Below are 26,057 nucleotides of genomic sequence, written 5' to 3'. Positions count from 1 at the left end.
CTATATCTATGAGGTGTTTTTCTCCTCATAGGCATAGGGCCACATTTAAGAAACGGAGAAGTCAGGAAAGTTTTTAGGAATCTCATAGGGCTATAAAAACAAAATTTGGAGTCTAGGATTGTCAGAACTTGAAGGACCATGATCCAGACATAGAGAAGTGAGCCTGAAAATCAGAACTTTTCCTCTCGAGGCATTTTCTAAATTAAGTTGCACAGGGCAAAGGGCTAAGGAACTAAATAAAAAAGCAGATGAGAGGGGTTTTTTTCAGTCTCACAGTGCTAAGGAAAGAAAAATTGAGGTTGCGTGATCCACCTTCAAAGTGGAAACATAGTCAGTACTATAAAACTTTCACTAACACCTCTGAAGAGCTATACTCTAGGAAAGGGGGGTAAATCATTGATAGACTGAACTTTATAAAAACTGAAAACAAGCTTTTAAAAAATATATCAACTTAAGGACATTTTTTTTTTCATTGCTTTTAGAGAGAGGGGAAGGGAAAGAGGGAAAGAGAAATATTGATGTGAGAGAGAAACATCAATTGGTTGCTTTTTTGTATACACTCTGACTTGGTATCAAACCTACTGGGAATTGAACCACAAACTTGTGGTCTGCGAGAAGACGCTCCAGCCAACTGAGCCACACCAGCCAGGACCACGCTGTTCTTGATTGGATTGAGATTATCTGTTTCTTATTCTAACTACCTATCACAGTGAATTTTCTCGAGAGAGAACACCATCCAAGCCTTTGCAATTTGTTCATATGTAATATGAGACTAAGAAGAAAACAAGTAGACAATTTCAGTAGACTCAAAGATGATCCAGTTACTGAAGTGTCAGACATGTACCTAAAACTTTTTGATTAGTATGTTCAGATAATACGTAAAAAGATTTTAAAAAATTGTCTATTAGAAAATAGACAATTAGACAATAGACAATCTAAATGAAAAAATAATTCATGTAAATATATATTTATTCAAATGGAAATTCTAAAAATAAAAAATGGAACCCAATTTATAAAACTTAAAAGATAGGTTTAAAAGCATATTAGCTGATTTAAGGAAATCAACTCCAAGATGGTAGTATAGGCAGACATGGCTCACCTATGCAAACAACCACATCAGAATTACAACTAAATATAGAAAAATCATAACTCAGAGGCGCCAGAAATCAAGTTGAATGGAAGTGTGACAACTACAAAATCGAGTTGAATGGCAGTCTGATAAATAGAGAGTGAAAGAAACCATCCATCCAGACTGGTATAGGAGGGACACAGATGCAGAATGGGATGGTCCCACACCTACGTGTGGATAGAAATTTGGGAGGGATATCTTGGGAATAAGGAGTCCCAGCCTAGGGCTTCAGTGCCAGGAAGATAAGTCCCCATAAATTTTGGCTGCAAAAACCAGCAGGGATTGAGTTGGTGGAAGAAACTTGTGGAGCCCCAAGCAGTTCCTCCTAAAGAACTCACACATGGACTCACCAACTCAGACTTACTCCCTCTGAGCTCCAGCACCAAGGTAGCAGCTTAAAAAGCACCAGTGATATACAGGGAGCAACTGAAGTGTCTGGCATCAAAGGGAGCAGGAGCCATTGTCCTTTTTCTAAACCAACCACCACCCCCAACAGAGCCACCAAGCTGGAGATCTATTTCACCCACCTTAGAGATACCCAGGGACTCTGCGCCACTCAACTTACTGGCCCACCCAAGCTGCTTTGCCATATGAATGACTGGTCTTGGCTCAGGCTCCACAACTTCCTATATTCTATCAAACAAGCAACAACTGGCTTCAGTGAGTCCCAGCCCCAGCACTAGCAACAGTCAGTTTAAATTCACAGCTTGGCTTTACCTGGGAATCCCAAAGCCCAGCACAAGTAGCAGCCATCTCAGATTGTGTTATAGCTCAGATTTTGTTATAGTCCTGGGCAAAATAGAGGTGAGATCTGACATTGGCCTGCACAGCTGATCCTCCACAGAGGCCAGAGGTTGGTGGTCAGTGGTCAATGCCAGTCCTTGCAGCTAACTGGCCTGCAGTTTAGTAAACCCCTTCCACTGATGTGCCAACAGCAACCATGGCTCCACTTCAAGAGGAGGGTATACTGAGGCCACACAAAGGGCACACCTCAAGTACCAGCTTGGGTAATAGGGGAGTCTGTGCCACTGGGCCCTACAGGACACCTACCACTTTAGGCCACACTACCAAGACATGGAGTCAGAGCTGCTCTACCTAATACATAGAAACAAACACAGGGAGGCTGCTAAAATGAGGACACAAACACGGCCCAAATGAAAGGACAGATCAAAATTCCAGAAAAACACCTAAGCAAAATGGAGATAAGCAATCTCTCTGATGCCGAGATCAAAACACTGGTTATGAGGATGCTCAAGGAACTAAGTGAGGACTTCAGCAGCATTAAAAAAATCCAATCAGAAATGAGGATACACTGATTGATATAAAGAACAATTTACAGGGAAACAGTAGAATGGATGAAGCTGAGAATCAAATCAATTGATTTGGAACATAAGGAAGTAGAAACCAACCAATCAGAACAACAAGAAGAAAAAAGAATCCAAAAAAAAATGAGGATAGTGTAAGAGCCTCTGGAACAACTTTAAGCACAACAACATTTGCATCATAGGGGTGCCAGAAGAAGAAGAGAAAGAACACGAAATTGGAAATCTATTTGAAAAAATAATGAAAGAAAACTTCCATATCTTGCTGAAGGAATTAGACATGCAAGTCCAGGAAGCACAGAGAGTCCCAAACAAGATGGAGTAAAGAGGCCCACTCCAACACACATCATTAAAATGTCAAAGGTTAAAGATAAAGAGAGAATCTTAAAAAAAAGTAGCAAGAGAAAAGACCTTAGTTATCTGCAGGGGAGTTCCTGTAAGACTGTCAGCTGATTTCTTGAAAAAAATTTTGAAGGCTAGAAGGGATTGGTAAAAAATATTCAAAGTCGTGAAAAGCATGGACCTACTGCCAAGATTGCTCTGCCCAGCAAAGATATCATTTAGAATCAAAGGGCAGATAAAAAGCCTCCCAGACAAGGGAAAAACTAAAGGAGTTTATCATCATGAAACCATTATTATATGAAATGTTAAAGGGACTTGTTTAAGAAAAAGATCAAAACTATGAACAATAAAATGGCAAAAAATACATATTTATTAACAATTGAATCTACAAAAACGAACTAAGTGAACAAGGAGAACAGAGACAGAATCATGAATATGGAGAACTTTTTGATGATTGCCCTATGTGAGTGGGGTAGAGGATTAAGAAGTACAAATAGTGCCCTCCTGGCACAGAAGTAGCACGTCTGACTCCAAGAAGTACAAATAGGCAGTTACAGAATAGCCATGGGGGGATAAAGTACAGTATAGGAAATGGAGTAGCCAAAGAACTTACACACGTAACCCATGGACCTGAACAGTGGTAGGGGGATTGCCTGAGGGAGTGGGGGTATGCTGGGTGAAGGGAGGCTAAGGGGAGAAATTTGGGAAGACTGTAATAGCATAATCAATAAAATATCATTTAAAAAAGTAGAAAAATAAAAGCGTTTTAGCCATGGGAGAAGAAAAGATGACTAAACTGATAGGTAGGTCAGTAGAACTATCTAAGCATGGAGAGCAAGAAGGATGGGTAAATATGGAAATCAAAATCAAAGATGTGGGAAAGGATAAAAGGTTCTTAAATGTGTGATTGCAGTCCAGAAAGAAAGGGATAATGTGCAACACATCAAATCAGAGGCTTATGAACCATTTTTAACCTAAATTGGAATAAATATAAAGAAAACCATACCAGATGCCCAGTATTGTAAGTGAAAGAAAGAGAAAATTTTTTAAAAGCAGTCGGGGGAAAAAAATAAACATTACCCAATTGAGCAATGAAAGACTGACAACTGACTTCTCAGCTAACATAATGGAAGCCAAAGACAGTGACTTGGCATATTTTATGTGTTACAAGAAAATAAAGCTAACCCAAAATTCTGTACTCAGTGACAGTGGTCTTCAAAAGTGAAAATGATGTGAAGGCATTTCCAGATGAACAAAAACTGAGAATTTGTCACCAGCAGACCTGCACTAAAAGATATACTAAAGGAGGTTCTTCAGGCAGAAGAAAATTATCTCAGCTGGAAACAGAAATACAGGAAGGAATGAAGAGCAATGGAAGTAGTAAATAATATGTGTAATATAAATGAATATTACTAAAAACACAATAATATTATCTTATGGGGCTTAAAATAGAGAATTAAAGTGTCTGAAAATAACAGAAATGTTGTCGGGTGAATGGATTTAAACTATTCTAGGGTTCCCTGAGTTATCTGAAAAGTGGTAAAAGTCCTAGAAATATAGTAGGCTTAAATGTTATGGATATTTTTGTAGTCTTTTAAGTAGCCATCTAAAGAATAGCAAATAAATAGACAGCTTAAAAACTAATAAAGATGATAAAATAGGAAAACAAAAGATAGTTGATCAATTTTGAAACTACCAGAATTGAGAGAAACAGAAATATAGATCAGGTCAGACAAAGAAAAAAATTGTGGATTGGCAGAGATGAGTCCAAATGTGTTGGCAATTACATTAAATATTAATAGACCAAGGAGACTTCTGGTTAAGATGGTAGAGTAGGTGAATGGTGTGCTCACCTCGTCCCATGACCACATCACAATTACAACTGAATTACAGAATAATCATTACTGAGAACTGCCTGAAGTATAACTGAACAGAATTCCCCTAAGGTATAAAGAAGAAGCTATGTCAAGACTGGTAGGCATGGGCAGGTCTTATACCCATGGTGCTGCAGTTAGGAAATGAGCGGGATATCTTGGCTGTAGAGGACTCACTAAAGAGTGAGGGGTTCTAGCTCCACATCCAGCTCCCCAGCTCAGGGTTCCAGTGCGAGGAAGAGGAGTCATCATAACTTCTGGCTGTGAAAACCAATGGGTGTTGCAGCTCTGAGTAAGATGGAGACCTCAGCATTGCAGGACTTAAAGGGACTACTCACAGGCTGTCACTCACAAACTCACTCATTCTGAGCTCCAGCACCAGGGCATCAGCTTAAAAAGTACCAGGGAAACTCAAGAGAGGAACCAAATTGACTAACCTCAGAGTGAGGGTTGATGAGGCAGCTGTCTCTAAGATTAAGTGTTGACAGTCACCACTGTCCCTTTGTTGAGCCCTCCCCTCTACCCAGCCTGAAGGTGCTGGCAGGTGCCATCTGAATGCTTCATTAACCTGGCTAACACCATTCATTCCACCCTTGCAATCTGATACTCCAACCACTAACTAAAGGAACTATTAGAACCTTTTTTAGCTGTGACTCCATGCAAACAGCCTGTCTGACTAACACTGTGGACTTCCATAAAATCTCTGAAAGGATTACAAACCCCAAAGAAGCAGCATCTGGCCTCAGTGTGCCCATAGCTCTTGCTAAACAGCTCCAAGTCTGGCACTAGTGGCAGCCTGTCTCAGTTTGCAGCTTAGCCGCTCAGAGGCACCGCCAAGCTAAGCACAAGTGGCAACCAAACACAGATCACTTTATAGCTCCTACCAGAAGACCCTGGGCTGGGCATAGGCAGTGGCTGATCTTGGCCTGCACCAGGGCCCTCCCAAGAGGCCCCAGAACCAACATACTCAGTGGCTAGATTTAGACCACACAACAACACTGTCCAACCACCTCTACAAACAACACACTCAAAGGGTGGACTAGTCAACCCCCCTCAAGTTAATCCCATTCTGTGGGGTTAGCTCCTGCACAACAGCTCCTCCACTGTAGTCACAGCCATTCCTCATAGCCACTCAGACTGAGGGTTAATTCCTCACACTGATGTCAGAACAGTAATCAACACTCAACTACGAAAGGAGGGCACATGGAACACCCCTGGAACATCCAGCTAAGGTGACCAGGGAGACTGCACCACTGGGATCCACAGGACACTCTGCCAAGACTGAGAGACATAGAAGATCTATCTAATACATAGAAAGAAACATGGTAAGGCAGCCAAAGTCAGTACACAAGAAAACATATCTCAGGTGAAAAAACAGGACAGGAAAACCAGAAAGAACTAAATGAAATGGAGCAAGCATTCTACCAGATACAGAGTTCAAAATAGTGGTTATAATGATGCTCAATGACCATAGGGAAAGATTACGTGAAGTCAGAACAACAGAGAGATAAGAAACAAAAATGAATAGAAAACATAAAGTACCAGAAATGAAGAATATATTAGAGGGAATCAACATTGGATTACATGAAACAGAGGATTGAATTAGATGATTTGGTTAGCAGAAAACACCAAAACAGAACAACAAAAAGAATAAAAAAAATGAGGATAGATAAGGGACTCGGACAATTGGTCCAACATTTAACAAAAGAAGAGAGCAAGGAAGAGAGAACCTATTTGAAGTATGTTGAAAAACTTCATTGTCCTGGTGAAGGAAATAGACATAGATGTCCAGGAAGTATAGAAAGCCCCAAACAAGATGAACCCAAAGAGCCATACACCAAGACATATCACAGTTAAAATGCCAAAGGTAATAACAAAGAGAATCTTAAAAGCAGCAAGGAAAAGTAGTTATCTACAAGAGAGCTCACATAAGACTGTCAGCTGATTTCTCAACAAAATCGATGCAGGATAGAAAGGATTAGCATGAAATATTCAAAATGATGAAAAGCAAGACCTTACAACTAAGATTACTCTAGCAAGCAAAGCTATCATTTAGTGTCAAAGGACACAGAGAGAAGACCTTCCCAGACATGAAGAAGCTAAGGGAATTTGTTACCACCAAACCATTATTACTAGACATGTTAAAGGGACTTCTTTAAGAACTTAAAAAAAATGTGAATAATAAAATGATAATAATAACTGTACCTATCAGTAATTACTTTAAATATAAATGGATTAAATGCTCTAATCAGAAGGCAGGTGAATGGATAAGAAAACAGGATCAATACATACACTGTCTATAAGAGACCCATTAAATATCAGAAGACGCACACACAAAGTATAGGGATGGAGGGAGGGATTTCATGCAAATGGAAATGAAAAAATAGCTGGGGTAGCTGTTAAGTATGGTAGGCAGCTTTGGCTTCCCACCCTTCTGTTCCAAGATGGTGGGCAGTATCTCATCTTTGGATTCCACAATACTCATATGGTCAGCCAGGGGCATCTTGGGGCAGACTTACCACTTGGGCCCCAGGGAAACATTTCTAAGAGGGAAATTCATAGCCATACAGGCCTACCTCAAGAAACAAAAGAAGTCTCAAATAAACAGTCTAACCTTGCACTTAAAGAGACTAGGAAAAAGAGAAGAAACAAACCCCAAAGTGAGTAGAAAGGAATGAAAGAATATAAAGATCAGAATGGAAATAAACAGAAAAGAATCTGATAAGACAATAGATAAGAACAGTGAAACCAAGAGCTGCTTCTTTGAAAAGATAAACAAAATTGATAATCCCTTAGTCAGACTTACAAACAAGATGACTCAAAGAAATAAAATAGAAATAAAGGAATAGACAACACAGAAATACAAAGGATTATATGAACATACTACAAACAGTTACATGCCAACAAATTGGACAACCAGGAAGGAATGGATAAACTGCTAGAAATGAACAATCTTTCAAGAACAGAAGTGCTGAGCAGACCTATTACAAATAATGAAATAAAATCAGTAATAAAAAAAAATCCCAACAAACAAAAGTCCTTGTCCAAGTGACTTCACAGGTGAATTTCGCCAAACATTCTAGAAGAATTTATGCCTATCCTTCCCAAACTATTCCAAAATCTTGGAAAAGGAGGAACGGTCCCAAGTTCATTTTATGAGGTCTTTATTACCCTGGTTCCAAAACCAAAGACATTATAAAAAAAGAAAATGACAGGTCAATATCCCTGATTAACACAGATGCTGAAATCCTCAAGAAAATATTAGCATACTGAATTCACCAATACATTGAAAAGATCATACACCATGATCAAATGGGATTTATTCCTAGGATGCAAGCTTGGTTCAGTATCTGCAAATCAATTAATGCAAAAATATCACATAAATGAAGTGAAGGATAAAAATCATGCTGTATCAATAGATGCAAGAAAAACATTTGGAAAAATGCAAGAAAGAACTTTAACCAAGGAGGTATAAGACATTGAAGAAAGAAATTAAAGAAAATACAAATAAATGGATGGATATACTATGCTCATGGATAGGAAGAATTAACATCATTAAAATGTACATACTAACCAAAGCAATCTATAGATGCACTGTAACTGCTATCAAAAAACTAGTGACATTTTTCACAGAGCTAAAATAAATAATCCTAAAATTTTTATGGAACCACAAAAGACCCTGGATAGCCAAAGCAATCTTGAAAAACAAGAAGAAAGTTGGAGGTATTATGCTACCTGATAACAAACTATGCATAAGACTGTAGTAATTATAAAAGCATGGTACTGACATAGAAACAGACACATAGATCAATGGAGCAAAATAGAGGACCTAGAAATAAACCCACACTTGAATGGTCAGTTAATATTTGACAAAGGAGGCAAGAATATACGATGGGATAAAGACAGTCTATTCAGAGTTGTGGCTAAGATGGAGGCATAGTCAGAAACACTTTGTTCCCTCACACAACCAAAAAAAAAAAAAAAAGGATAACAACCCATTTAAAAACAAAGAACATGAATCAGAACTGCCAGAAAAACATTTGCATGGAAGTCCAACAGCCAAGGAGTTAAACATTCACGCAGACAGTAGGAGGGGCAGAGACAGGCAGCCAGGTGGAGAGGACAAGTGGCAAGGCAGCAACTGGAGGACTGTGTGGATGATCCCACAGTCTTGTGAAGAAAAGCCAGGGGAAACAACAGGGGAGGGACACGGACCACAAAACCGAAGATGTCAACCAAACTAAAGACTCAAAACCGAGGCTATAAAAAAATCTTCAGAGGTTGTGGCTGCAGGAGAAACCCCCAGCCTCACGGGAGTGTGTTGGAGAGACCCACGGGGTCCTAAAATGTACACAAACCCTCCTACCTTCGAATCAGCACCTGAAAGGGCACAACCCACTTGTGAGAAGTGTGGGAAGTAACAGAACGTGAGACAAGAGTGTAGCAAGTGGCATTGCTCCCTCTCTAATCCCTCCTCCACAAACAGCACCACAACACAGCAAAGAGGGTTGCCCTGACCTGGTGAATACTTAGGGCTCCACCCCTTACCATGTAACAGGTGCACCCAGACAAAGAAATATGGCCCACATGAAAGAACAGATTAAAACTCCAGACAAAGAACTAAGCAACGAGGACACAGACAACCTGTTTGATGCAGAGTTCAAAACACTGGTTATCAGGATGCTCACAGAATTGATTGAGCTCAGTCGCAAAATGAAGGAAGAAATGAAGGCTATACAAAGTGAAATAAAGGAAAATATACAGGAAACCAACAGTGAAGGGAAGGAAACCAGGACTGAAATCAACAATTTGGAGCAGGAGGAAGAAATAAACGTTCAACCAGAACAGAATGAAGAAACAAGAATTCAAAAAAAATGAGTAGAGGCTTAGGAACCTCTGGGACAACGTTAAACATTCCAACATCTGAATCATGGGAGTGCCGGAAGGAGAAGAGGAAGAGCAAGAACTTGAAAACTTACTTGAACAAATAATGAAGGAAAACTTCCCCAGTCCGGCAAAGGAAATAGACTTCTAGGAAGTCCAGTAAGTTCAGATTCTCCTGAAGAAATTGAATCCAAGGAGGAATACACCAAGACATATCATAATTAAGTTACCCAAGATTAAAGATAAGGAGAGAATCTTAAAAGCAGCAAGAGAAAAGGAGAATTACCTATAAAGGAGTTCCCATAAGACTATCAGCTGATTTATCAAAAGCAGTTTTACAGGCAAGAAGGGGCTGGAAAGAAGTATTCCAAATCATGAAAGACAAAGATTTGCATCCAAGATTACTCTATCCAGCAAAGCTATCACTTAGAATGGAAGGGCAAATAAAGTGCTTCCCAGATAAGGTCAAGTTAAAGGAGTTCATCATCACCAAGTCCTTATTATATGAAATGTTAAAGGGACTTATCTAAGTAAAAGAAGATGAAAAACTATGGACAGTAAAATGGTAACAAACTCAAAACTATCAACAACTGAACCTAAAAAACAAAAACTAAGCAAACAACTAGAACTGGAGCAGAATCACAGAAATAGAGATAAAATGGAGGGTTATCAGCAGGGAAGGGGAAGGGAGAATAGAGAGAAAAGTACGAGGAATAAGTAACATAAATGGTAGGTACAAAATAGACCGGGGGGGGGGTGTTAAGAACAGTATAGGAAATGAAGAAGCCAAAGAACTTACATGTGCAGCCCATGGACATGAACTGTAGGGGGTGGAGGGGGGAGCAAATGCTGGAGGGTAGGGGGGTGCAGGGAGGAGGGGGATAAAGGGCAGAAAAGAATGGGACAGTTATAATAGCATAATCAATAAAATATATTTTAAAAATGACAGTCTATTAATAAATGGTGCAGGGAAAATTGGACATATATGCAAAATAAAACTAGACCACCTTTTTATACCATATGCAAGAATAAACTCAAAGACTGATTAAAGACTTAAATGTAAGACTCAAAATCATAAAACTCTTAGAAGAAAACACAGGCAGTAAAATCTCTGACATTTCTCTTAGCATTTTTTTCCCTGATATGTCTTTTTGGCCAAAAAAAGATATATCAGGGAAAAAATAAACAAATGGCATCACAGCTATCTTAAACTTTTTTGCACAGCAAAGGAAGTCATCAGCAAAATAAAAAGATAACCTACTGAGTGGGAGAAAATATTTGCCAATGATCTGTCTGATTAGGGGTCATCCAAACTATATAAGGAACTCATAAAACTTAACACCAAAGTAAAAATAATCTAATTAAAAAATGGGCAGGGGACTTGAATAGACATTTCTTGAAAGAAGACATACAGATAGCCAGTAGACGTACAAAAGGATAGTAAACATTAGCCATTAGGAATTGATAAAACAAGTGAACAAACAAAACAAGAAGTCGTGATACAAAGAACATTCTGATGTCTGCCAGATGGGAGGGAGGTTGGTTGATGGGTGAAAAGGGGAAGGGAATACATTGTACAAATTGCCAATTATAAAAACATTCATAGGTATGTAACTGCAACCATAAGGAGTATAGTTAATATTGTAGTAACTATGTATGGTGTCAGGTGGGTACTAGACTTAACTAGATGATCACTTCATAGGTTGTATAAATGTCTAAATACTATGTTATATACCTAAAGCTAATATAATATTATATGTCACCTATAATTGAAAAAATTTTAAAAAGAAAAGAAAACTTTTCCAAAACTATAATAAACGAACAGCATGTTGAAAAGAAAAATTGTTAATAGACCACATACTTTGTTGGGGTTTTTTTGACCACATACTTTTAATTGAAACACTAGGTTAAAACCAACTGAAAGATTTCAGTGATACCTTGTTTGTAAGAGAAAGTATACTTTAGGACAAGAAACATTATGTCAGATAAAAATATTTTGTAAGGAGAAAATGGTCATCCCTTCAGGGAGATATATAAAAATGTCATCTTTAAAATTATTGTAGCTTTAAGACCTGACAGGTCTTAAAATTCACTAAAGATGCAAGTGATATGAGAAGCAAGATTAAAATACTTGACCTAGTTCTAATGTATGAACCTCACATTCTACAACTGCTTGACTATTCAGTCTTATCAAGAGCACATGGAATAAAATGGTGAACAAGAGAGGGATGTACGCTTTCACCAATCTTATTCAACATACTGGAAGTCCTAGCCATGACAATCCTACAAGAAGAATAAATAAAAAGACATCCAGATTGGAAAGGAAGAAATAAAATTGTTATTATTTGCAGATGACAAGAGACTGTGTTGAGAGAGGCCCCAAAACGCCATCAAAAAAACTGGTAGAACTGATCAGTGAATTCAGTAAAGTAGCAGGATACAAAATAAACATCCAAAGATCTGTTGCATTCTTATACAACAATAATGAAGTATTAGAAAGGGAAACTAAGAAAAAAAGCCTATATTCACAATTTCTGCCAAAGGAATAAAATACCTAGGAATAAATTTAACCAAGGCTGTAAAAGACCTGTACTTGGAAAATTACAAGATATTGGAGAAAGAAATTGAAGAAGATACAAGTAAGCGGAAGCATATACCATGTTCACGAACAGGAAGAATTAACATCATTAAAATGTCCCCATACTACCCAAGATAATCTATAGATTTAATGCAGTTCCTATCAAGATACCAATGCATATTTCACAGAACTATCACAAATATTCGAAAACTTTATATGGAACTACAAAAGACCCTGAATAGCCACAGCTATCTTGAAAAAGAAAAAGTTGGAGGAATTATGCTACCTAATATCAAACTATACTACAAAGCCATAGTAATCAAAACAGCACAGTACTAGCATAAAAACAGGCGTACATATCAATAAAACAGAATAAAAAGCCCCGAGGTAAACTTAATGTCTTTATAGTAAATTAATATTTGACAAAGGAAGCAAAAACATACATGGAATAAAAATAGTCTAATAAATATATAGTGTTGGGAAAACTAGACAAATACATGCAAAAATGAAACTAGACAATCTTCTTACACCATATACAAAAATAAAGTCAAAATCAATTAAATTCTTAAATGTTATACTCAAACAATAAAAATCCTAGAAGAAAACATAGGCAGTAAAACCTTAGACATTTGTTACAGCAATATTTTTTTCTGATATACCTCCTCAGGCAAGGGAAAACAAAACAAAAAAAATTAACAAATAGGACTGTATCAAATTATTGTAAAATATTTTTCACAGCAAAGGAAAACATCAACAAAAAGAAAGACAACTTTCTGATTGGGAGAATATATTTGCCAATGATAACATCCATTAAGGATTTAATAACCAAAATTTATAAAGAGCTTAAAAAGCTCAACACCAAAAAAACAAACAATCTAAGTTTAAAATTGGCAAAGGGCCTGAGTAGACACCAAAGAAGACATACTGATGGTCAATAGACATGTGAAAAGATGTTCAGTGGAATCATCAGAGAAGTGCAAGTTAAAACCATAGTGAGATATTACTTTACACCTGTCAGAATGGCTTTCATCAATAAATAAATGAGTGTTGGCAAGAATGTGGACATAGGGGAACCCTCCTCCTCCACTGCGGTTGGGAATGTACTTTATTGCAGCCACTGTGGAGAGCAGTATGGAGTTGTCTCAGAAAATTAAAAATGGAACTGCCTTGTGACCCAGAAATTCCACTTCTGGGAATTTATCCAAAGAAACCTGAAGCACTAATTCAGAAGAATATATGCATCCCTGTGTTCATTACAGTGCTATTTATGAGAGCAAGATTTGGAAGCAGCCCATGTGTCCATTAGTAGATGAGTGGATAAAAATGTGGTACATTTATACAATGGAATACTACTCGGCTATAAAAAAGAAGGAAATCTTCCCTTTTGCAAAACCATGCATGGACCTGGAGAGCATTACGCTACGTGAAATAAACCAATCCAAGAAATACATATGATTTCACTCATATGTGGAATCTAATGAACAAAATGCACTAACAAGCAAAATAGAGACAGACTCAGAGAGAATAGGATGACAGCTGTTGGGAGTAGGGTTAGGAGCATAGATTGGGGGAGGGGAGGGTAGAGGGATTGAACAAAAAAAGAAAATAAAAGAGATAAAATTCTTGGACACAAACAACAGTGTGATGATTGCCGGGAGGAAGGGAGGGTGGCATGTGATTGGAGAGAGAGATCGAGGAGGGTATGGGGGGGATAAATGGTGATGGAAGGAGACTTGACTTAGGATGGTGAACATGCAGTACAGTGTTCAAATAATGTGTTACGGAATTGTGCACTTGAAACCTGTATAATTTTTGTTAACCAGTGTCACCCCACTAAATTAAATAAAAAGGAATAAACCAGAAATAAATCAACTTTTTCAAAGACTAGAAAAAAAAGAAAAGAAATACTGAGTATATTTTTTAGCAGAGTTGAATTTATGTAAAAATCAATATAAGTATAACTAGACAGTCCTCACATGTTTGGAAATTAAACAGTATACTTCTAAATTACGGATACAATATAAATGGAAAAATATTTTTGAGTTCAATAATAACAAACATGACATAGCAGAAGTATGGCTGTAGCTAAATTTGTGATTAGAGGAATATTTATACCTTTAAATCATACATTAGAAAAGATTAAAGCATAGAAATGATCTCAACTCCCATCTTTAGAAACTAGAAAAAATATTAAACCCAAAGACAGCAAAGGGTAGATAATAAAGAGAAATAAATGGAATCAAAAGCTTTTGTGCAAGAGATAAAATGTATAAAGACACATTGTAGGTCTTTGAAAAGCCTAAAACACTAAACTCTTAGCAAGTGATGAGTTTTTTAACATGAAGTGTTATTTTTCAAGAATAAAAATGCCATGTCACTGCAGATACTACATATGTTATAAGGTAAATAAAAGGCTGTTATAAATACCTTGTTAGCAATAAATTTGACAGTTTAGACTAATTGAGCAAATTTCCACAAAAGCACAACTTAGCTAAACTAAGCCAAGAAAAAATAGGAAATCTGAAGAGTCCTATTTATTAAAGTAGAATATATAATTGAAAATCTTCCCACAAAGAGCTCTCTAGGCCCAGATGGTTTTGAAAATTATATTAAAATAAAGGAACATTGCAAATCAGTATACGAGGTCTGTCCAGAAGGTATTTAGCCATATAATATGAAAAATAGAGACATTTATTGAAGAAGATACAAGAAACATTGTACATAGGACAATGACACCTCAGTCCTCTTCAAAGCAGACACCTTGGGGCCTCACATAGTTCTCCCAATAATCATAAGCTGCCCTGTTGTATTTTCCTCAATTTCAAGGACAGTCTGAAATCTCTTCCCTTTCAAAGGTGATTTTAGTTTTGGGAAAAGCCAGAAGTCTCAGGGTACCAAGTCTGGGTTGTAGCAGGGACTGAGTTACCTGGGTGATCTGATGTTTCACCAAACATCTCTGCACAAGACATGATGCATGAGCAGGCACATTGTCATGATGAAGCTGCCAATCACCAGTTGTCCATAGCTGTGGCCTTCTGAATCATCCAAATAGTTAGTCAGCCCAGTCCTTCCTGATCTAGCTGTTTCACTTCTATAGTTCCCTAATACCAAATGAATCTGTTGTTTCTGTTATGTATCTCCACTCACTGAAACTACTAGTCTTAGCATTAGTCTTAGACTTAGTGACTATTTCTTACTTGATTTTGTCTCTGTTACCTAGCATGTAAGTGACAAATGTATTAACTTAAGACTAAAAGGAGAAATTAAGATACATTTACATAATACCTTAAATATTAGATTCAGCAGTGTTTGCACCTTTTATTTAATATATAGTTGTTGGCCACTGTAGGTTTTAGAGGATAATAAAGTAGATTATATACACTCTTCAGTATATTAAGTGAAGAGAAAATGGATGTGGGGAGATTGATCAAGAAGCTGTTGGAATAGCCCAAGTGGTCAGTGATACAGGTTTGAACTAGGGTGATGGCACTGAGAACAGGAAAGAAAGCATAGAGTGTATTGCAGGAGTGTAAACTCATTTTCAGTGGGGGCCGCATCAGCCTCGCGGTTGCCTTCAAAGGGCCGAAATAATTTTAGGACAGTATAAATGTAACTACTCCTTAACTGTTAACGAGTTGAAATTACATTCAGCCCTTTCAAGGCAACCACAAGGTTGATGTGGCCCCTAGTGAGAATGAGTTTGACACATTACCCTGGTGTACTGCTTGACTGAAAGAACTTGGCACTGATTGGGTGCAGATAGGAAGAGAGAGTGGGGTGCACAGTGTTGGATTAGGTAAGGAGAATGAATGGTACAGGAGAAGAAGGAAAGGGCAAAACAATTTATAAAAAGGGTTTTTGTGTCAGAAATAATACCTGGCATTTTTCTTTTCTAAGAATTCAAATAATCTTAAGGATAAACTATTCTTTTACAGTCACATAAACTATAGTTAGTAAAGTATGATAGATACAGTATTAAAGTAAATTTGTTTTTTAAGCATTATGCTAAGTGAAATAAGCCAGGCAGTGAAAGACAAATACCATATGATCTCACCTTTAACAGGAACCTAAACAACAAAACAAAGAAACAAGCAAAATATAGTCAAAGACACTGAAATAGAGGACAGGCTGACAGTGACCAGAGGGGAGAGAAGAGGGAGTTTCAGGGGAAAATGGGAAGGGTTTACAGGAACAAACTTAAAGGACACATGGACAAAAATTAGGGGGGGGGTGGAAATGGGAGGGAGGCGGGGAGGGATGGGTGGGTGGGCTGGAATGGGAATAAAAGGCAGAAAACTGTACTTGAACAATGATTAAAATAAAAAATAATTTAAAAGTTTTAAAATTATTTTTTATTTTTAAATTTTATTTGTTTATTTTTAGAGAGAGGGGAAGGGAAAGAGAAACAGAAAGAGAGGGAGAGAAATATTGATGTCCCCAACCAGGGACCTGGTCTGCAGCTGAGGCATGTGCCCTGACTGGGCATCGAAATGGCAGCCTGTCAGTTCGCAAGCTGGCACTCAGTCCAGTGAAGCACACCAGCCCGGGCTTACAGTAAATTTTAAAAAGATCTAGACTACTAACCTTGGGACAATCTGTGTGTGCCTCTGTTTTTAGCTGTGCCATCAATGTGTAGTTGAACTTCCCAAAGGTTTACATAAACATTGAAACATTCTGTGTGTGTGTGTGTGTGTGTGTGTGTGTGTGTGTGTGTGTGTGTAAAGCCTTTCATTTAAGCCAAGTTCAATGGAAAAGTATGGGAATGAGAATGGATTGGAAGTTAAAATTCTGGTTGGTTCTCTTTTTTTGTATTGTTTTCCTTTTTTTTTTAGTGTTGTACGATTATAATTTGTTCCCATTTTCCCACATCAAAACATTCCTATGCTTTGTAAGTTACTGAATATTCTAACTCACATCAAATTAGATTTTCTAATGGTACCTGTTGAATGTTTAGGATACATTTAGATCCCTTCTCTATTGCCCACATCCCAGCTTTACATGAAGAGATTTTTTTTTAAATATGGTAAGGTTTTTTTTAAAGATTTTATTTATTTATTTTTAGAGAGGGAAGGGAGGAAGAAAGAGAAAGAGAAACATCAATGTGCGGTTGCTGGGGGCCGTGGCCTGCAACCCAGGCATGTACCCTGACTGGGAATCGAACCTGCGACATTTTGGTTTGCAGCCCGCACTCAATCCACTGAACTACACCAGCCAGGGCTTACATGAAGAGATTTTTAACAGAAAGGGAAACAGCAGCCTGCTGCCACTACCTTCATTCTTCACCCCAGCATTTTTTGGGGTATATTCTTAGTGGGAGAGGATGGAAGCAAACATCTCACTTATTTATACTGTCAGCTTTAACCATGATTCTCTTTCCTCCTAACTTTTATAATTATGCTCATAAAACTTCAGGGAAACAAAAAGTAGCTCCTCTTAAAGAATTGGTTAAACATCCCTAGCTGGCATAGCTCAGTGGATTGAGCGCGGGCTGCGAACCAGTGTCGCAGGTTCGATTCCCAGTCAGGGTACATCCCTGGGTTGCAGGCCATGGCCCCCAGCAACCACACATTGATGTTTCTCTCTCTCTCTCTCTTTCTCCCTCCCTTCCCTCTCTAAAAATAAATAAATAAATATTTTTAAAAAAGAATTGGTTAAACATGTTTAAAGGTATTTGAACATATTTGAAAACAAAAATCCTCTTTTGTTTAGTATGATCCAGAGCTATCATCTCGACAGTTTGGGGTTGAACTGTCCCGTTTGACAAGCGAAGACCGAACTGTTCCTTTAGTGGTGGAAAAGCTCATAAACTACATTGAAATGCATGGACTGTATACAGAAGGTATTTATCGAAAGTCTGGTTCAACTAATAAAATCAAGGAGCTTCGACAAGGTCTAGATACAGGTAAGATGGTGCACTCCAAATCAAGACCAAATACTTTTATTTAAATAGGTCATTTTGTGTTCTTAGAGTTTTCATTGCATGTTGATCATTTTCGTATAGCCAGAAGAAGGTAATTTTTTTCTGTGGTGCTTGATTATCATTTTGTGGCTTCCTAAAGAGACTTGTTTTTACATGGTCAATTCAGCAAACATATATTGAGTGTGTCATTGATACAAGGTATTAATAGGTACCTCAGACCTATCTCATTTAACTTTCTTAACAGTCTAGTAAGATCATGATATCTATAATTTGCAAAGAAAAAAAATTAGGCTCAGGGAATTTAAATAATGAGCTGTCAGTGATGATGCAGGGCACTGAGTTAATGTTTTTGTAATAATCTTCACGACAGTCCTTTGAATTAGGGATTATTATCCCTATTTACAAATAAAGAAACAGAGGTTTACAGAGGATCTTGTCCAAAGACTCATCACCGATAAGGGATCAAGCTGGAATTTAACTCCACATCTTCTGAATTCAGAATCTAAACGATAGCTATTAGTCTCTGTTATTTTGGCTACCAGTGCTGGTTCTGATGCATCTTCCCACCTTCCTACATTGATGACATAGTTATTTAAAGTTAAAGTGATATTAGTGGGTTGAACATGTATCTGTATACAGCTCTGGCCACAGCCCTGCAATATATCCAGGGGGTTGACTTGGATTTTATTATCAACCTGTACTCTTTACCACTGTTGAGAAGGAATACGTCTTTTTTTTCTTTTAAGATTTTATTTATTATTATTATCTTTTAAGATTTTATTTATTTTTAGAGAGGGGAAGGGAGGGAGAAAGAGAGAAACATCAGTGTGTGGTTGCCTCTCATGTGGCCCCCAGTGGGGATGTGGCCTGCAACCCAGGCATTGCCCTGACTGGGAATAGAACCTGTGATGCTTTGGTTCGTAGCCTGCGTTCAATCCACTGAGCTACTCCAGCTAGGGCGATTATTTATTATTTTTAGAGAGAGGGTAACAGAGGGAGAAAGAGAGGGAGAGAAACATTGACGTGAAAGAGAAACATTGATTGGTTGCTTCTGGTATGAACCCTGATTGGGGACCAAAACTGCAACCTAGGCGTGTGCCCTGACCTGGAGTCAAACTGGCAACCTTTCACTTTGTGGAGCAGCATCCAACCAACTGAGCCACACTGGTCAGGGTGGAATAGATCTTTTTGAATCACAGTTCTGTTCAAAGCCAGTCTGTGCATAGCCAAGAACCTAACCACATCCCTTACCCTTCTGGTTTTTTTTTTTAAATGAACAAATCAGTGAGAAATGAATCAGTATGGAAATAATAATAGAAGACGCCTAATAAAACTCAAACACAAGGTTCTGTCTACAGAAACTTGGTCTACTCCAGTTTAAAGGAAATTGCCATCTTGTTTCTTGTACCTTGAGTCAGCACAAGTGAAAAAATCAGTCATTCTATATCCTCCCAACCTTGCCAGTAAACCTCTGTGGAAACTCCATAGGGAGTTTATAAGTGAAACAAAATAAAGGTGTTTCCTTTATATTTCCTAAGCTCAATTATTACCGTCCTTTTATCTCTAAGAATGACTTAAAATCACCTTTACTTTTGAAAATGTCCTCTGGGCCTTTTGGCCATTTGTCATCTAAAGCACTGTCACTCAGTGTGTGGTTCAGGACTAATGCACAGCAAGGTTAAGTACAGAAGTTGAGAGCAAGCATTTAGAAACTGGTAGAGCAGTTTAATAGTGCTTTGATATGAAAACATAATCTTTTACACATGGATCAGTCTATGACAGGTTTGGAAAATAAACTGTTCCTTTACTAGGGTTAGAAGCACTGTTCCAAAGGATGGGATTAGATTGTAGAAGATATTAAGTTAGTCAGTCTAATTAAGAACACGAAACCTTCCTTCAGTGATGACAGTTTCTAAAGTAGATCATTTGAATCTCTTTGCATGTTTTGTCTTTGTTATCTAACTCTTGTTTATAAATAGATGCTGAGAGTGTAAACCTAGATGACTATAACATACATGTCATTGCAAGTGTATTCAAACAATGGCTTCGTGATTTGCCCAATCCACTCATGACCTTTGAGCTCTATGAGGAATTTCTTCGAGCTATGGGTAAGCATGGCTTCCTGGGTTTGAGGGAAGGCCTAGACTTGGAAAGGAGGGAATACCATGTTCATTATCAATTATTTAGCCATCTTCTAGTGATTCAGTCCATATAAATCAAAAAGTAAACTTCTTATAATTAATATAAAACTATCAGTAAATGTTAACTTCTTTAGAGACTCATTAAAATTTTAGTGTCCAAAAAGTTTTCTCAGTAAGTCACTTACTTAGTTGCTTCTAAATAGGATATTTAAGGGTTGGCTTAAGATCATTTAAATTGTGAATCTGGGTAAGAATTCTGTGTAAAGCTGGCTATTTTATGCCAGGCCTAGCAGGTAGTGGAGTTTAGTTTTTTAGTACTATGTGTAGACTGTGAATGAAGGCCTAGGAGTATATAGGCCTTGAAGCATGCTTCTCAAAGTCCCATCAGACGGATTTATAAATTATATGGCAGTTGATTACTTTTAGTGGGGGATCAGTTAGTCACCAAATGCTTAAAAAACTAGGGTATCTCTTTCTCCTTGCTGTAATCAAGGATTACTGGAATATAGATTAAAACTCAGCAGACTCCTTAGTGAACATAAAACTCAAGAAATGAGAGATTAGTAGTAACTATGAGTTACCTGCCACACAGGTACAGTTGCATCTCCCAAAACTGTAGAGCCAGTCTCTCCTGCTACCTGGTGTCTGTCAGGAGGAATATGTAGAATATAAGAAGGGATAGTCAGTCTTATTTGCTGCTCTTACTGTGTTTAGGTCTTCAGGAGAGGAAAGAGACAATCCGTGGTGTATACTCTGTGATTGACCAGCTCTCCCGAACTCATCTCAATACACTGGAACGCCTCATCTTTCATTTAGTCAGGTAACTTCAAGAAGCAAGGGAATGTTTAACAGTTTCCCTTGGGTTTTTTTTTTTTTTAAGTAAATGAAGAGCTCCTCTATTTGGAAAACTAGACAGATATTTTCTTTCCTTGGGCATAAAGTCAGTGCCTCAAATGGGTCGTTAATGATTCCTTGGAGCAGAAATCCTCAGACTGGTTGTATTGTATGGCAGCTACTTCTCCTCCCTATTTGAGCCAAGTAAGAACTTCAGCCTCGGGGTGGCACTGTGTAGCCTAACCTATTATTTAAATCCTGAAGTTTATATATCTGTATACATAACCTTCATAGGAGGTAAGTTCAGGTGGTGCTTAGAAACTGACTGACTGACCAAAGAGACCTCAGTAGTCTCTCTTCCCGAGTGTAAATATGAGCAGCAGTGGGAAGAACACCATGTTTCTTTCTGGATAAATATGCCTCTGAAAATGCTTTAATGTCTCCACCCCACATGCTTCAGACATAACCTTCTGGTGATGGTGACCTTGAGCCATGGGTCATAGATTTCCCTCGATAAGCTATCTAGTGGCCTGAATTTCTTCAAGGAAATAACAGAGTGAAAGTGTATTTTCCAAAGTCAACTTTGGGAAAAGCCTGCAGCATCTCCCTTCAGCTGTTATGAATATCCTTCAGTACTATGCATTTGATGTCATTCATCTTCTTTCTCTTCATCTCTTGTATATACCTCCTTACTATTTTCCATTTTTATTCTAATTTCACTTGGGTGTTCCATTTTGTTTTGTTTTTGTTTCTTAGGATCGCTCTGCAGGAAAACACTAATCGAATGTCTGCTAATGCTTTGGCCATTGTGTTTGCACCCTGCATTCTCCGCTGCCCTGACACCATAGACCCACTACAAAGCGTGCAGGACATCAGTAAGACTACCACGTAAGGCCAGTCACTATCCCCTCTATAAGACCCCAGGGACTTGAGTTAGTGTAGTTACTATCCAGATAGTAAACACAGTGAATGATTTTATAAGCTCGATTATTTTTAAAAGATTGCTGGATACCTTGAGGCTTTTTATGCTGGAGATGAAAAAAAATTCTTTACTGTCTATTCAACTGAGTATCATTTGTTTTAAATAAATTTATTTTTAAAATTTGGCCTTTCTTTAGGAATGCTATAGTTTCTAAATATATTTTAAAATTCTGATTTACCAAATTATGTACATTTGTATCTTTCTTTAATATAGTCTAACTATAGTCTTATGGCTCTGAATCTCTTTGTTCTTAGTACTTCATTCCTGTATTTCACCTTGGCTTTTTGGTGAACCTCTGCTTTCCTTCTGGAGTCATGGTTCTTAACTTTGATTGCAAAAGGAGCTTTAAAAAAATACTGGTCTTTGTGTCCTATTTCCAGAGAATTTAATCTGATTTAATTGTTCTGGAGTGTGGCCTGGGCATTAGGACTTAGAACTATTCCTCAGATGGGTACTAAAGTGCAGCCAGAGTTCTAAACCATCATTCCAAAACATCTCTGAGCTCATAAAATAAGGGATGTTGATTTTTTTTTTCATCCTCCTACCATCTACCACACTTAGCTGGAAAACAGTCTGTGGATACTACAATTTATTTGATTTACTTCATCTCTTAACAGTTTTCTCTCTTTCCTTCTGTTTCAGCTGTGTGGAGCTGATTGTTGTGGAACAAATGAATAAATATAAGGCTCGTCTCAAAGACATCAGTAGCCTGGAATTTGCTGAGAATAAGGCAAAGACCAGGTTGTCTCTGATTCGTAGATCAATGGTAAGATGTACAACATGAAATCATGGAAAAATAGGAGCCTTCCTAGGATTTAAGTGTGCATTTATGGTGGAGAGAAAGATTATTCTCTGAATCTTTTTCACATGGAACAAGTGAAAAAAAAAATCAAATCTCAGGGCACTGTGGATGCCTCATGTTTGATTGTTTAGCTCTCTTTATTTGTGTATACAGAATATATGTGCAGTTAAATGTGTAGAATTTTAAAAATCAAGTACAGGGATTTGAATAAAATGTTGGTGGTTTAATAATCTGCCATGTTTTCTTTTCCTGTCCTTTCTGTGAACACTTAACCTATCTTTTTTCCCTACTTCCTTCCACCATCTAGCCCTACCCTCAAACATGTCCCTTTAGGTGGTCCTGCCAGTACTCCTGGGATGTAGAGAACTTAATCAATTGCAAAAATATTATTCATAAGGAAATGGAATTCTATCTATGAGCCTACTGTTATCAAATAAAGATTATTTAAGAGTTTATTGTTAGGTTTTAAAAAATTTTATTTCCTCCACTTTTCTGTTTAATATTTTCATTTGCAACCAGTGGCCTATATATAGATAATTCCAGTTCTCACTGACCAATAATCAGTAGGATGTGGGTAACTGGAAAACTACTGTGAATTAAAGTTTAATTATGGCCCATTTGCTACCCTTCCCCTTAATTATAAAACAAAATTGCAGTGATGAACTTCCACTCAGATCCCCAGTAAATCTCTAAAGAGAAGCAGGGGCCCGGCAATACTAATTCATATCTTCATAGTTAATATTTAGATTAGTAACAAAGTAACTTTGTTCTTCATTCACTATAGAATGAACTTTCTGGCACAGAACAAGTGCTCACCAAATGTTTGTTGATTAAATTAGCAAAGGGTCTTTTCTAAAAACAAATCTTAACATAGACTTTTACCAGGCAGTAAAAGTTTTAAATAAAACCCATTACAGGACACTATGTAAATCTTTTCCCCAGAAAATGAAAAAAAAAAAACCCAAAACAAAAAAACATTTAAAAGTGAAACTCTTTCTGTAGTATCAATCTTCAGGAACTCAGTTCTGAGAGGCCCAATTTAGCAGTGCTCATCCAGGGAGGGAGGGAAGAGACCTTTTTTAAAAAGCTACTTTTTTTTTTAATTCTACTTTTTTCACTACCATTTATCCCCCTTAAACCCTACCCCCTGCAGTCACCACACTGTTGTCCATGTCCATGAGTCCTTTTTCCTTTTTGCCTGATCCCTCCACCCCCAACCAACCTCCCCCCACAAATTTCAAAGCAGGTGGACCAGCTGTGCTTTTTTTGCTGGTGCTACAGAATAAGTCCATTTAAAGATTAAATCTTCTCTTTTAATGGGGCAATGACATGTACATTCTAACCTTCTGCTTTCCTTTTCATGTCCTTCCTAATCCAGAAACCTGTACTAATTGCAGTTAGATTTATGAGCATTACCCGCAATTCAGTCTCGGTATGTATTAATATTGCAATGTGTCACAGCCACTTTACATTATTGTCTCTCACCCATCCAGGAGTTGTTCTCCTCTGTCTATCATCCATGCTTATCCATACTCTGTGTGCAGCCCCAGTTCTGGTCCTCCTTCCTGACCAGCCTTTACTTGCTTTTCTCTTCCTCTCTTTCTTTAGAACCTTCATTTCCCTTCCTCTGAATCATGTGGTTGAACAATCTCCATTTACAATATACTCATTTTTCCTTTGTCAGATAAGCCTCTTAATGGTGGTTTCTTCTTTGGTTGGATTATTAAAAGGTGATTATTGAAAGCATTGACTTGTCAAAGTAATTTCTGCTTTCTGAGCTTTGTTTTCATGTCTCCTTCACTTTATTCCTTGAAGTACCTATTGCTACTTCCAACATCCTCCATTATTAGTAATGCTTATATGTCCATTCATTCCTGTGACTTTGGTGGTATCTTTCCAGATATCGAAGGATGGCTGTTACCATTTAGTATTTTCAGACAGAACAGTAAATAGTAGTGAACAAATGGATGGACAGGTTCTAGACTTCAATATCACAGTATTGTAGAGCTCATACCAGGATTTGATTAATTATACAAAAAAGAAATGGAGAGTTGGAATGTCAATATATAGGGAAACTAATTTCAGAGACTATTTATGTGTAACCAGTTCTTTGAAGATCTCAACTTGCTGGCATATGAATACATATCAGTTTTACTTTTTATCTAGTAACTGCCTTCTACCTCTACCATGCCAAACTCTCCTTTTCTACCATAACAACATCTTGTCACTATTATATAATATTTAAATTCTGTAGTCTCATCCCAATATTTAAGACTTAGTTTTTTTCATATTATAACCCCAGTCGAGGGCTTGATGTGGTACTCTTATCACTTTATTCCAGGACAAACTGACCTGAATCTGGGGCTGAAAACTTAGGGGGTAGGTGAGTAGGGTTTTTTTGGTCACACACTCTGCCCTCTCTTTTTCTTGTGCTTTTTCTTCCTCTGGTGTTAAAGCTGGGAAGGGTGGTAGGGGAGGCAGAATTCTGCATGGTGTCCCAGTGTTGAGGTGGCAGTCCTCCTTCTTAGTTGTTGAACAGTAATCTCCAGCTTATTGTCAACAGGCTAAATGAAGGTGAGTGGTAGCTCCAATGTACTCTGCTGACAGTGAGCTCCATACTATCCCATTTCCATAGGCATTGGCCATCCCTTGCAAGACGTGGTAACATCTTCTGGCTAAACCTGACTGATGGCATTCACACCATGTGACTCTGCTATTTTTCTTTTTGGGGGGTTGGAGGGGCAAGACTTTATCTAATCAGATCTACCTCCTGTGGCCAATTCTAGTGTCTGCAGGCACATTGGGGGAAAGCTTACATTTTTTTTATACCTGTTGGGAACCAATGACTCAAGGTGAGCAGTAGTCTTACCTATCTCTCTACCTGTTGCTTCCTTACCACATTCTCCATTTCTCTTCTCCCCTGTGCATATAATCGAGACAATCAGTAAATCTTTTGCCTATACAGATAACCAAACAGGGGGATGAAATACCAGTATGCCTTTCTTTTAAATGACCTCTAACTTTGATTCTTATCCTCTGGAATCACATATGACAACTGCTTTTTTCCGCCAAAGAGGGGTAGAATATCCTCTTTTCATAAAGTCTCTGTTCCTCTCAAAGTCCAATAAACTCCTCTTTCTTCTCAGCCTTTTTAGATTCTCATTGAGGGAAGGTATTACAATATTGACAATAGGGCAGGTTCAGTAAACCAGTGTCTCAGTAAGCCTTAAGAGAAGAGGCTGCTACCAA

The 26,057-nt window shown here is 37.8% G+C and overlaps 1 protein-coding gene across 7 annotated transcripts in view; it reads left to right on the top strand.

Moving 5' to 3' along the window:
• The window catches only part of MYO9A (myosin IXA), a 234,135-nt gene that overhangs the window by 180,033 nt on the left and 28,045 nt on the right, over positions 1-26,057 (top strand). For 5 of the 7 annotated variants that reach the window (XM_045848730.1, XM_045848731.1, XM_045848732.1 and 2 more), the window contains 6 exons: positions 17,839-18,031; positions 20,029-20,157; positions 20,905-21,010; positions 21,781-21,912; positions 22,649-22,772; positions 24,187-24,240. In XM_045848730.1, coding sequence (XP_045704686.1) covers positions 17,839-18,031; positions 20,029-20,157; positions 20,905-21,010; positions 21,781-21,912; positions 22,649-22,772; positions 24,187-24,240 — 738 coding nt within the window. The remainder of the gene's footprint in view (positions 1-17,838; positions 18,032-20,028; positions 20,158-20,904; positions 21,011-21,780; positions 21,913-22,648; positions 22,773-24,186; positions 24,241-26,057) is intronic. The other 2 variants (XM_045848733.1, XM_045848728.1) reach the window with 1 other exon arrangement.

Source organism: Phyllostomus hastatus, unplaced genomic scaffold (genome assembly GCF_019186645.2).
Source record: "Phyllostomus hastatus isolate PE091 unplaced genomic scaffold, TTU_PhHast_1.1 phas_contig_62, whole genome shotgun sequence".
NCBI lineage: Eukaryota > Metazoa > Chordata > Mammalia > Chiroptera > Phyllostomidae > Phyllostomus > Phyllostomus hastatus.
This window is presented reverse-complemented; position numbering and strand designations above follow the sequence as displayed.